At 35.2% G+C, this 13,194-nt stretch overlaps 3 protein-coding genes across 7 annotated transcripts; 1 reads left to right on the forward strand and 2 right to left on the reverse strand.

The window, feature by feature from the left end:
* Window positions 1-1,283: 1,283 nt before the first annotated feature.
* LOC103486869 (uncharacterized) lies at window positions 1,284-3,272 on the reverse strand. The gene has a single exon (XM_008445008.3). It carries the CDS (start codon window positions 3,036-3,038, stop codon window positions 1,443-1,445), a length of 1,596 nt encoding a protein of 531 aa, XP_008443230.2. The 5' UTR covers window positions 3,039-3,272; the 3' UTR covers window positions 1,284-1,442.
* A 1,062-nt stretch (window positions 3,273-4,334) lies between these two features.
* LOC103486867 (exocyst complex component SEC15A-like) lies at window positions 4,335-9,940 on the reverse strand. 5 transcript variants are annotated; one of them, XM_051083986.1, is made up of 4 exons: window positions 9,360-9,435; window positions 9,195-9,262; window positions 9,012-9,096; window positions 4,335-6,858 (listed from the first exon to the last, which is right to left on the reverse strand). In XM_051083986.1, exon 4 carries the CDS (start codon window positions 6,841-6,843, stop codon window positions 4,474-4,476), a length of 2,370 nt encoding a protein of 789 aa, XP_050939943.1. In that variant the 5' UTR covers window positions 6,844-6,858; window positions 9,012-9,096; window positions 9,195-9,262; window positions 9,360-9,435; the 3' UTR covers window positions 4,335-4,473. The 5 variants fall into 5 exon arrangements, with proteins under 5 accessions (XP_050939943.1, XP_050939946.1, XP_050939945.1 ...); XM_051083989.1 differs by lacking the exons at window positions 9,195-9,262; window positions 9,360-9,435 and adding an exon at window positions 9,796-9,940; XM_051083988.1 differs by lacking the exon at window positions 9,195-9,262 and having other exon boundaries at window positions 9,360-9,431.
* Window positions 9,941-9,964: 24 nt separating this feature from the next.
* LOC103486866 (transcription factor MYBC1-like) lies at window positions 9,965-11,457 on the forward strand. The gene has a single exon (XM_008445000.3). It carries the CDS (start codon window positions 10,314-10,316, stop codon window positions 11,172-11,174), a length of 861 nt encoding a protein of 286 aa, XP_008443222.2. The 5' UTR covers window positions 9,965-10,313; the 3' UTR covers window positions 11,175-11,457.
* Window positions 11,458-13,194: the final 1,737 nt, after the last annotated feature.

The raw sequence follows: 13,194 nt of genomic DNA on the forward strand, positions 1-13,194 counted from the left end.
ATGGTGCCACCACAGTTAAGTAGTTCTTGCTAAATTTGGAGATAAACTTGAAACAAAAATAAAAATTACATCGATTTATTTTCTTTTTTCCTTGTTAGGTATGTGACAACAATATTTTTATCACCTAACTATATCTAAGAACCACTTCGATTTTATGGTTTTTATTTAATCTTTATTTAATCTTTTGACTATGTGAGTGATAATATATACGACCATTCTCAATTAGTCGCAAAGTTGACATTTTGTCATCAAAATGAGAAGCCATAAACAAGACAATAAGTTTGTTTCTTGATCATTCCTAATACAATTTACTTGTTGAGAATTTTGGATTTCGGTCTCGACATAACAAAACTTATCTTTATGATATTTGTTCTTATCTCATCTTCTAGTCGGTCCTTTAACATGTTTAAGAAAAACTTTGAAATTTTTTTATGGTCCTTTCACAATTATATTCACCAAAGTATGGTTGAGAAGTTGGATTAGATATTATAGTTTGTAGTTATTATTATCTAGACTTTGATATGCTACTATTTTATTCTATATTATAATAACTATTGAGTTTTTTACTCCTATTCATGAAAGGAATTTAACTACATTTTCTTAAAAATCAGGTACTAAACTAAGAGAACGTAGAATTAGAAACTTTTTCATTACATTGTAATTACAACTTTTATGACTATATTAAGACTACAAAAGAAAGTGAATGTTAAAACTTTTCAGTTTTTGTATTTAATTTACTCTGTTTGAACAAAATGAGGTGAAATCCACAATTTTATGAGTTACAAACAATAGACAACAATCCTTCCAAATGAGTTGCCTATCACAATAGAAATTTTTCAAAAAGTAACATAAAGTCAAGGTTTCATAACTTTCTCGTACTTTACTCCAAAGATTTGCCAACCCCTCTTTCTAAAGAATTCATGCCAAGGACAAAGCCTGAGTTTAAAAAAACTAACTTGATGTGTAGCACACCATCTATGCTATGCCATCAATATTCGAATTAGCTCAAATCGTTTTGAAATCCAGACCCAGAATCTCTATGTGTCAGTATTCAAATTCCTAGTAAATGTTGAGAACAATATGATTGAGATAACATTAGGGAACATAAATAAAAGAGAAGGGCAATGAAGGAAGTGAGACTATGAAAGTTAGAAGATACAGGTGAAGCAACTCATTGTGATCATTGAAACTTTATCCTACAAGGAAATTGAAAACTCTAAACAATTCTCTCAAAAGTCAATAGAAAGATCTGTACCATGCCATCAAACTCTACTATCAGTCTATAAATACAACCTTATAAGATTAATAAGATAAAAGGGATCTCTGCAACATATGTCAAAGAACATAGCAGTAATTCATATATTCTTGTATGAATGAATATGTTCTTCATACACTAAGAAAGATTACATACACATCTCATTTCAACATGGTGCCAAATGAGGTTAAGCAGCAAAAGGATCATGTGAAGGGCCAACATCATGACCAATGTGGCGCTGAACAAGCCGCTGAAGATCATCCATCACCTTCCGCTCCCGTTTTGCTTTTTCTTCATAGTTATACATTGCAAGAGCTCTCTTATCTTCAGCACTGTAAACTTGGTTTTCTTTTCTAATACGGATAGCATTCATTCTCTGATGCCTGCTACCGCTCATCACATAACCAAGCGTCTCAAAGGTCTGAATTTCCTCAGCAGAAAGACCCACTTCACCACGCCGTGGAATACGTTTCCCTTGCTGAACGTACTGTGCAATGGCATCACCTTCTCCAGGCCTAAGAGCACCACCATAGCTAATATGGCCCTCAGCTCTTGGCAGTGGCATTGGTCCAACCGGCATCTCATTATCAAATGCAGGTTTCTTTTGTGCCTCCAAAATTTCCTTTATTTTTAGAGCTTCAGCAGCATTAATCTCGGCCATTTTCTCTCCATCAACCATTGATTTACTCTTATCATCAATGTCTTCAGAACCAGAATTCTCCTCAGCAGAAGAGCAACTCTTACTCTCCGTTTCTGACTGTCTTTTTCTCTTGCTCCTGGATTTCGACGAAGTCAAAGAGCTCTTCCGCTTCCTCAACTTTTCGCCTTCACTATCCTCACTCTCATCTGAATCACTATATCTCCTCTTCCTACTATTCTTGGACCTCTTTGAACGACTCCTTTTTCTTGACTTGACATGGTCACTGACATCAGAATCATCTGTCTCGCATTCTTCACTATCCTCTGTATCACTGTACCTACTCTTCTTCTTCTTACTACTCTTGATATTCTTATGTTTCCTGCTCCTCCGACTCTTCGATTTCTTTCTTCTCCTCCTACTTTCTTCCTCTGATTCACTTTCACTTTCACTCTCCGTATTGCTGTACGACTCTGAATCACTAGGAGATGATTTTCTACTTCTTCGCCTGGAACCTGAACTCTTCGATTTCCTCCTTTCCGTTTTTCTATCAGATAATTCAGAATCAGAGTCAGAATCAGAATTCTTAGTTTTATCAGAGACATATTTCTCTTCAAGTTGCTTTTTCTCATTCAACCCACTTTTATCTCCACCATCACCATCACCATCACCGCCATATTTCTCCAAAATGTCATCATATTTCTCCTCATACTCTTCATTCCCATTCCTCGGTGGGCTAGGGGTCACTCTCCAAATACAATGCTTCAATGACTTCCGAAGCTTCTGCCTCTTCAGCCTACGATACTCCTCATAATTCAACCCCTTCAACTCCTCATCCGAATCCGACTCATCAGACGCTCTCCCATTCCTATCAAGATACGCCCGGCCACCAGCACGCCCAAATCTCTTGGGCAAACCGTTTTGATCTCCATCAGCCCTAGGGCTCCGTCTAACATTCTCGTAGCCAGGCGAAACAGATCGACGACGATTATTGTATCGATCGTAACTTTCGTAGCTAGGGCTACGACGTCGTCGGTAATCGCCACGCGAAGCATCGGAGTCCGGAGAGTAACGATGAGTACCATTTTCTCGATCAGATCGATGTCTTCTTTCTGGAATTTCTACAGTAGATCCTAGCCTACCCATTTGATTGTTTTGAAAATCGTATACAAAACAAAGGTTGAATTCGTCTCTCGGCCGTCGATTCTAGCTCGAGAATTTACTTTATATAACTACTATCTCTAATTATTGAAAGAGTTCATGATTGCGAATAAGTAGAGGATTGCTAACGAAGAATCGTACCTGAACGGAAGAACAGAGAAGAAGAACGTCGGGAGGGTGTGAAGATGGAGAAGAGAGGGAATGGGCGGCGGGGAATGGGGATCTATTAGATTTGGGATGTTTTAAATGGGCCCTAAGGATTGGGCTGGGCTGGGCCGAAAAACAATTGAGATATTTTATTAAAATAAAAAAGGAAATTTTAATTTGATTGGAATGCTTTAAAGAAGTCGTCGGTTCGGTTTGATTCGGTTTAGTTTTGCTAGTTTGATTTGACATCATATAACAAACCATCGAGATAATTTGATGAGGAATGCATTTGAAATTAAATTTTGGATGTAATGTTTATTTTACCTTTAATTAATATATTCATAAGTGTCATTGTCCCGTCATGTCAAATCATCACTTATTAGTTTTATTAATGTGATTTTTTTCAAGTTCTACTTAATTTTTTTAAGACTTATCAATTTATTCATAATTTCCAACTTCCCACCTACAAGTAGTTCAATATTTTTAAGGAAAAAAAAAAACAATCGTCTCTAAGTAGGTGATAGTGGCAATAAGTGAAAGACAAATATTATGAATAAGAAAATTGTCCGTGAAATTGATACATAGGGTTAAATTAATTAGCTCTAAAAAGAACAAATAAACATTAATAATTTAACCTAAAGTAGAATTTTCATGTTTACCTTTTTTTTTTTTTTGAAGGGGAAAATTTATATGGCATCTAACTAGTGATATACAAAAAGGAAAAAACTTTATGTTCAAACTTTGTCATTTATTATTAGGGCATATACTTTTTTTTTTTGGTTAGTATTATGGCCTATATTTTGCCACCTTTTCTTTATCTTTGTGCTTGAGGAGGAGAAATAAGAAACTTTCAACTTGTAAATGCAAAATTTTCTAAAATTAGATAATTTTTTTGAAAGTTGTAGCCAACTACCAGTCATCCTTAATTATTTGTGTTGAATTCCTAGGTTAATAAGGTTACACTTATAGCTAAACAGTTCACCCTAAATAAAAATGTTCCTAACGTATACGTTTCAATATTATATATATACACACGCAAAGCTATGAACATGAACAATCAACCATGATCCAACAAAGGGAACTGACCAAAATTCTCTTCCCTTTTAGTGAAATTGCATCTTAAATCACAAAGAATGCTAACAACCAACCATCTGGCTTTATTGCCTAAAATTAAGGCACCAACCAAATCAAATAATATAAATCATCCAAATAAAATTGCTACTGTACAGGTATTATTCGATAACTAATGAGGGGCAAAAAAAAAATTCAGAGCTCAATTAAAATCTTTCAGTCTTTTCTTCAGCATATCCATTGATTTCTTGCGAGTGTTTTGCTTTGTATTTCTACTAGAAAGGCTCCCAAATATCCCATCAGGAGAATCCCTGAACTTCTCACATATACTGGCCACTTTCTTATAATCCAACATGTTGTAGTTCTTTTGTCTTATCACCGGATTCATGAAGTTCTCTGGCTGACTGCTCTGCAAAAGGTTGATTAGTTGTCGAGCTTCGATTAAGCAGTTTCGGAAACTTCCTCCTCCATAGATTTCATTTAATCCTGTGTTGTGGAATCTCTCGTCTGCAAAAGCTTCCAGCATTTTCAGATCATTGTTGATGCTTATGACTGCATTCGCGTTAAACCTTTTGACACTGTCACTAAGAAAAGCTGAAACTATAGAGTACGAGATGTGATCGAGAGCACCACTCCCAACCTTGTACAAAGCTTCCATCGGTAAAATCTGTTGTGCTGTGGACATTATCGTGTCAAGATAAATGAGGACTTCGTTTATATAGTCATTTGCATTTGCAGTAACCTCTTCAGAAGTCCAACCAATATTCTCTGTAAGAGCCATAAACTCATCTAACTTGTTATTCACCAAAGTCAACAATGCAATATAAGCCGCATCCCTTGATGTTTTAAGAACAACTTTTGCAGCAAAACCGCTTTGTGGCCTCTCGACTGATCGAACGGGCATTCCACATAACTGACCTGCATGCCTGATGAAATAGTCACAAGCTCTTTCCAGAACGGTTATATTCGCAGCGATTTGCATCGCTTGAGAAACGCCAATGGATGCACCATTGATAATGTTGAGAATTGCTTCATTTAAAACATCAATTAGGAGCCTATCCAAATATTTCTTCACGACCTCAAAAAGATTTGAATTTACACTGTAGGTCAAGTAATCGACACACCCTTTAATGAAGGACCTCACAATGCGGCAGACATCTGGAACAGTGGAAGAAAACGGCGCTATAAATGGAAATGCAGGTATTATATCAGATGTCTGGAGATTAAAAGCGAGAACGTTGTTTTCATAATCACTGTCTTTTTTCAGAACCATCTGCTCGTAGGAGTCATTAGCTAGGACATCTACTATTTGTTGTCGACACTCTTCTAAAAGAAGTTCGTGGTATTTGTCCCGGCTTTTGTTCAAAGTCTCAAGAACCGGCCCAACTTCGTATCCATATTGTCTAAAAGTAGATGCCAGAAGTGTAACATAATCCTTCACCAGGAGAAGGTGAGTAGCAGAATCCATGAGGGAAAATTGTACCTCAAGCACTGATGTCACCTTGCTAACAGCAGTTTCCAACATTGCTTCCACCTGTTCAGCTGATAATAGCCCTTCAGCAGTCCTCATGACGCGATCCTCCACTATGAAATATCCTGCAATTTGAGCTAAATAGGTCTGATAGGATTCAATAAAGGGCTGAGAAGAAGAAATCTGTAAGTCGGAATTAAGCTGCAACATTCGATTCCTGTAGTAATATTCACGAAATTGCTCTTTGATCCCAAGACACGTATGAATGTGATATGCTCGATAAAGAGGTACAAGGTCAAATTTTAGACTGGAGTCCTCATCAATATCTCCAACATCTAAAGTATATGCAAAATCTCCTAGCCCTGAAATGTTCTGTTCCTCGGCCTTCCTCTGGCGTTCTAACATTTCTTCATCTCTTTGGCGAGCAGTAGCTGCATGCCCTATAGCTGTTTTCCCAATAACCTTAGCAGAACTCCTTACATGAACAAGCCATTCGTTAAATTGAGTGGACACTTTCTTCTCGATATGAGATTTGATCACAGGAATTCTTGTCTCAATAATCAATTTCAGAGTCTTGACAGAAATGTTACACAAATAATTCTTCTCAATCAGATCGACAGTTTTTAATGCAGGGTAAAACTGGCCTTTAGAAATATGATCATTGCACTTGACACAAAGATCAAGCACCTGAACACAAATCTGGGACATTTTGATGGCTTCGGTCACATTTTGTTTGATTGAATAACATTCAAGAAGCTCTTCAAGTCGAACCAAAAGCACATTCCCAACCTCTTGCAATTTAAAATTATCAGTTGATAGTTCGGCCTTCAGCTCTTCAGCATCAACCAGAACCCCACGAAGTTCATCAACGGCACGGATAAATTCCTCATAGTGAGTCTTGCACAGCTCCTCGATTTCGATTTCTTTCTTCTTTACAACGTTCTTCAACTGATGAAGAAGAGTTTCTGGTCGCCCCATTTCAAATGCATGTCTAACAATTGGACCAAGGTCCTCGCCATTCCCAATTAATGTTGCAAGGACTAGGTCTTCGGCCGTTTCCCCATTCTCTGCTGCAGCTCTCCTCTTTGGTTTCGCCTCCATTATTCAGATCAAAGTCTACAAACATGTAAAATACATATTAAGACAAAACGGACACGCTCTATAAATATCAGGATTGTCATACGGAGTTCAAAAGAATTCTACAGATTGTGCGGTATTCATGTCCAAGTTGTATCAAATTACAAAATCAACACTATCATACTTAGCACTCTATCTTTATACACAACAAAATATATAGGGAACACCTTTATACAAAGTATCCAAACATGATTTTTTTATCACGTTCACAATGTCATACTAAAAATCTTTTGGTAATTTTTCCTTCTTTTTTTTTTTTTTTCCCTTTTTGGTGAGCGTGGGGGATCTCATCTACATGTTTATTCTTAGCTAATAAAGCCAATTTATAACGGGAAATGCCAAAAAAGACCATCCATGCAAAGTGCCCAAATTTCGAAGTGAATCAAATGAAACTTAACTTCTTATATTCGAGGACCGATATTACACTCTCATTCCTTTAGCACTTGATCTTATATTCGAGGACATATCACTCCCTTGTCTATATTACCCAACGTCCAAAAGATTCACCATTGATCCGTCCTTTCCTATCTGGGTTCCTAACTCTTGCACGAGTATCCTTTCACATTACAATTCACAATTAAGACTACAAAATGATTTTTAAAAATCGTGAAAGTGCACTCACAACATTCATCCATAACACACAACTTTCGACAATAACTATGGTTAACATGCTTCTCATTAAGCTGCATCTCATCCTTCTGTCCAACGATAGCTCCCAAACATGTCAACAACATAGATCAATAACGCTCACATGATTACCAATTTACCAGCATGCTAACATTTCCATTCATGTTAATCAAGGGAGACCACATGCATGTTATTAACTCGATTCAAGTCGGAGAACAATGCCCGTAAAATTTCCAGCTCAATAATTAACTCAAATTAAGTCATTGACAATTCCCACAAATTTCCAACATGATTTAATTTAAAAAACGACCAAAATATAATCAACACATCAAATTGATAAATATCACGGTTCAAGAAATAAGGAAGCAAGTCATAAGACCATTTTTTGTTTTTTTGCAAAGCATAAGACCAAATTAAACATCAATGAAGTAGCACTTATCAGTTATTAGGTAGCCCCCCAAGTAAGAATGATGTACAGTACTAAATGCTCTTAAAATCAAATTGAACCAATCATAAACCATAGAGAAATTTCAGATATGATTTCTACAGGACAGGTTTCAGATCGGATTTCTTGAAATCTAACCAATGCAAAACTATGAAAGAGGAAATTTGAGTTTTTTTCTTTTTCTTCTTAAAATCTTCTTTTCTCTTTTCCTATTTCTAAACTTCATTTAATCTTCTAAAAGCTTGTGCATAATCTAAAAGGGAGAGAATATATTATTCCAACTTGGGGAAAATTTTAATTGGAAAAATAAAAAACACTTATTCTCCAAAGTTGTGCTGAAAGAAAAAGAAACTAAGAAGTACAATCTATCTAGTTTATTGAGCCAAAACCAAAGTTATAATCATCTCGAAATGTAACCAACACTAAACAATTTTAAATAACTCAAATTAAGAGGCTCAGAGGAGAATTTCGAGAAGACAATTCAAAGAAAATGAGCTAATCTAGAAACGGGGAGCGTTACAATCCACATTATAATAAAGTAAGCATAGGGAAATAAAACATACAATAGCAAGGGAGCGTTCCAAAACATAATTCCTCAACAATAAAAAAAAAAAAAACGAATTCAGTCCACCAAATTGAGAAACCAAGAATAGAGCAGTGCAGTTAAATTTTGAAATATATATTATAAAATGTGCGATTCTTAAAAGGAGAAAATTAGGGAACAGAGAGGATTATGAAAGTATTGAAACTAGTGCAGAAAAAAACAAAGTTAGAAGCCATTATTTATATAAACACCAACACAAGAGTACAAAAAGACCAACAGACGATATCTACAATGTCGACCTCGCCTGAGCCGAAAATTGAAATGTAGACGATAATAAAAAGGGAAAATGGGGGTAAAATCATCCCGAATCATTACAAAAATTTCCCGTTTAATTGTAATAATATCCTAAGGTTTTACTCTGGCAACCTAAAGTTATTCTTTTGAATTACAAAACAACCGAAACCCATATCCAAAATTGAACGGAAGCTTCAAGAAATGAATTTACAGTGGCCGTACCTTCAGAGGAGAATCTGATCAAACATAGGGAGATGGAGAGATTGGCAAAATTCAGCCAGAAAGCTTCCTCAGAAATTTTTCTCTTCTGCTTCGTCCAAAAGATGGATTGAAGGGAAATTGTGTTTGAGAATATGAAAATGGAGTATAAAGAATTGTTAATGGAGAAATAATTGAAGAGTATACCGCAAGAGAAATAGATATAATTGAAGAATGCTTGATCTTAGAAACGGGAACTCAGACTGCTTTGAGATCTAAAGGAAAAAAGAAAAAAGAAAAAAAAAGAATAGAAAAATAAAATCAATTTTCTCTCTATATTTGAGAATTTAAAAAAAAAAAAAAAAATCTAACCCATTTAATCAATTTAAGTCCTTCAACTTTAGATGTATTTGATTTAGTTTCACTCAATATCCCCTAAAGGAATATGTATGTCTAAATAGAACAGTGGTTAGAGATAGCAAAATTGGTTACCATATATTTTATAAAATAAAAGACACAAATAAATAAATAAATGGTTAAATACGAGAAATTGGAAGCAAAAGGGAAGTGAAATGGTCAAACTTAAGGTGGTAATCACAACCAAAATGATTTGGCCAATATTGGGGAATTTGAAAAGACGAAACCCTAATTCCACATTTAACAAAAAATCCAAATAATTTAGATACACAAAAAAATGAAAGAATATAAAATGGAAAAATGGAGGGGATTGGGAGTGAGGTGTAGTAGACGCGCGAAAACAAAAAAGAGAGTACTAGGAAAGGAGGCGTTGCTCATTACATTACATTACCCAAAACAAACCCCTGAGGGTGGCCTCCACACACATATTCAAATGATTGCTGCTTCTCTCTTCCCACATCCTCTCCTTCTCCCACCACTCTCACTTTTACCCCTTCCATTTTTCCATTCAATATCACATATCTTCCTCATTTTCTCTTTCTTTCTTTCTTTCTTTTTTTTTTTTTCTTTCTCCAACACCCTCAGATCCCGGAATTTCAATTAATAAATCAACAGAATTAAGTACTTTGTTATATGTTTTCTTTAATAATTGTTAAGTTGAAAAAAAAAAAAAGGAGCTTACAAGATCCACCTCGAACCCCTCTCCCAAATTCTTCACCTTTTCTTCTTCTTCTTCTTCTTCTTCTTCTTCTTCTTTTTCTTCTTCTTTCTTTTTTCTCTGCTCTCAAAATTTTTCGGTTCTCTTTTTGTGTCAGTTTCTTCTTGTTGTTTTACAAGATTGAAGCAAACCCAGTTGAAATATTGGTGATAATTTGAAGTGGGTTTGTTTTGTTTTAGATTTGAGAAACGATGAAAGAAGATGATTCGAATTGGTTCTCCAAATGGGAACAAGAACTTCCTTCTCCTGATGAATTAATGCCTCTTTCTCAAACCCTAATCACCCCTGATCTTGCTTTAGCATTTGACATCACTAACTCAAATCCTCTTAACGATTCTCATCCTCCGCCGCCTCCACCGCCCCCTCCGGTTATCATTCAGCCGAGTTCTACAGATTTTGCTGATTCGGGGGATTTGGGTTCTGGTGCTGGCGACGAACCTGCAAGAACTCTTAAACGTCCACGCCTTGTGTGGACTCCACAGCTTCATAAGCGATTTGTCGACGCTGTTGCTCATTTGGGGATCAAAAATGCCGTCCCTAAAACCATAATGCAGTTGATGAGCGTCGATGGGTTGACTCGTGAGAACGTAGCTAGTCATTTGCAGAAATACCGGCTTTATTTGAAGCGTATGCAGGGGATTTCCGGCGGTAGTGGTGGTGGAGCTAACGGCGGTGCTGGATTGGTTTCACCCGCTTCAGATCCCGCCACCGACCATTTGTTTGCGAGTTCCCCTGTTCCACCTCATTTTCTTCACTCTGCTCGGGGTAATTCCGACCATTTCTTGCCGTTTGTTCCCGTCGGAGCTCTGCAGCATCACCACCACCAGATGGCGGCAGCTGCCGCTGCCGCTCAGTACCATCGACAAGTAGCTCATTTTGGGTCGTCGCCGCCGACGAATGGGCAATTTGAGAATACGTTTTTGGCTCGCCCTGTTCATCGGGTTGGAGCGCCAGTGAGTACTCCGGTGACGAATTATAGCGAGGATTTGGATTCGGGGAATGGAACAGGAGGGAGGAAGGTTCTTACTCTTTTCCCCACTGGAAATGATTAAAATTTCTTTCAATTGACTTGCTCTCCGGTGGTAATGGCGATTTTGCCGATCTCGAAATCCCGGTACTCCAATTCTATTATCGTTATTTCTTTCGTCTTCTCCGGCCAAACTCGTTGGCCACCGTCGGATAATTTGCCGGCGGAAGCCGGATAGAGGTAAAATTGATTCCATTATTGAAGGAGTAAAAATTGTACATTAATATTAACTTTTGTTTTACAAGACTTCGTGAAATGCATCCATTGAATTCCTCAAAATAGAGTTGGAGGATTTTTAGATTTGTTCATCATCATCATCATCCTTTTCTTTTCTTTCTTTGTCTAGAAAATAACATGTCATTTTTATTTATTATTTACAATTCCACATGACTAAAAATAATATATCAAAATTGGTTAAATAATAATAATAATAAATTTTATATAAAGACATATATTAATATATATATATATATAAGATAAATGGGGGCAAGAAGATTATAAGAAGAAATAAAAAAAATAGTGATTTTGGAGAGATTTGATCCAATTAATTGATGTTTCTAATTGAAGGAAATAATAATAAACAACTTTAAAAGAAAGCAGCAGATTCTTTGATACTTCCTTTTGTGATCTAAAGTTGTTATACCAACAAGCAATCTTTGAGACATTGCATCTTCTTGTCTTTTCAAAAATAAAAAATAAAAATTATCCATAATTAAATCCTTAATTAAATTAAAGTTGGAGTTAGGGCAGTGCCATGTGACTTGTGAGGGTTTAGAATCTTTTGATTATGTTTCTGTTTTTGACTTAAAGCATGGTTTGTAACATATGTTAGCTGTAACTTAAGCACTATCAAACCACAACATCCATTTTTTTATTATTCATCTTTTCTTTTCTTTTTTTCTTTTCTTTTCTTTTAATATTAATAATAATCATCATGATAATATTGTTTTTAAGGAACCTAATTAGTAAGTAACCTCCCCTAGTAACGTGTTTATCCTCGACTTTAGATAAGTTTAATAATCTTTAACAAAAAATAACCTTTTTAGTCCCGAAAGAATATAACTGTGTTTAGTCATTTCTCTTCGAGTTTTAGGATTAAAAAAATTATTGGGTAAAATCTTGTTTTTGTTCATTCATCAATATACTTTCGTCGCATTTATTTACGTCTTTATAACTTTTGAAAGTTCAATCTTGATCGTATAATATATAAAAAGATAAAGTTGTTTTGTTTTTTTTTTATTTGGTTTAACCTTAATTAATTACATTTCTGTATGATATTACATGCAGTAAGTTTCTTGATTCGTATCATATCATATCACAATGTTTCATCGGAGTTTTTCAATAGTTGAAAAAATAGACATTTATTAAAAGTGCATTTTGAAGTATATGTATCAAAGTTGATCTTACATTTATGTATTTTTCTTAATTATATTTTGGATCGAATAAGTAAGTTTGTGAGAATAATATTCTTAGGCTACTAAAAATTAAACCATATAGGGAATTTATCAATCTTATTGAATTGTGCATAGATAAGTCATGCTTTGATACAATTTTGGGTAATTATGCCTTTCAACTTTAAAGTAATCGTGAATTTGAAGTTGTCTACATTATTTGAATAAGTAATGTATAAAGAATAATTGTGAAGAGTTGATTTAGTTTTCAAGATATATACGTTTAAAAGTAAGAGTGAGCAATTCAAGATATATACGTTTAAAAGTAAGAGTGAGCAATTGGACAAAACAAAGTAGCACGTTAAACAACCCCCTTCTTTTAAAAGCAACATCTATCCGTTACTCCTAATTTTTTAATAAAACGTTCACAACCAAGATGGCTTAAACGCAATATTTCTACGATTCAAGAACCTAAACCCTCCTTTCTTTAAAAAAAGAAAAAAAAACTACTGAAATTCACAGAAGAGAATTAATTAAAGATGGTTGAAAAGGAAAGCAAAATTTGATATTTTTATGTTAGAAGGAATTTAAATTTGAAGAAAGAGAATGTGGAAAAGAAAGTGATGGAAATGGTTAGATTAATGTGGAAAATTA

This window comes from Cucumis melo, chromosome 4 (genome assembly GCF_025177605.1).
Source record: "Cucumis melo cultivar AY chromosome 4, USDA_Cmelo_AY_1.0, whole genome shotgun sequence".
NCBI classification, from domain to species: Eukaryota; Viridiplantae; Streptophyta; class Magnoliopsida; order Cucurbitales; family Cucurbitaceae; genus Cucumis; species Cucumis melo.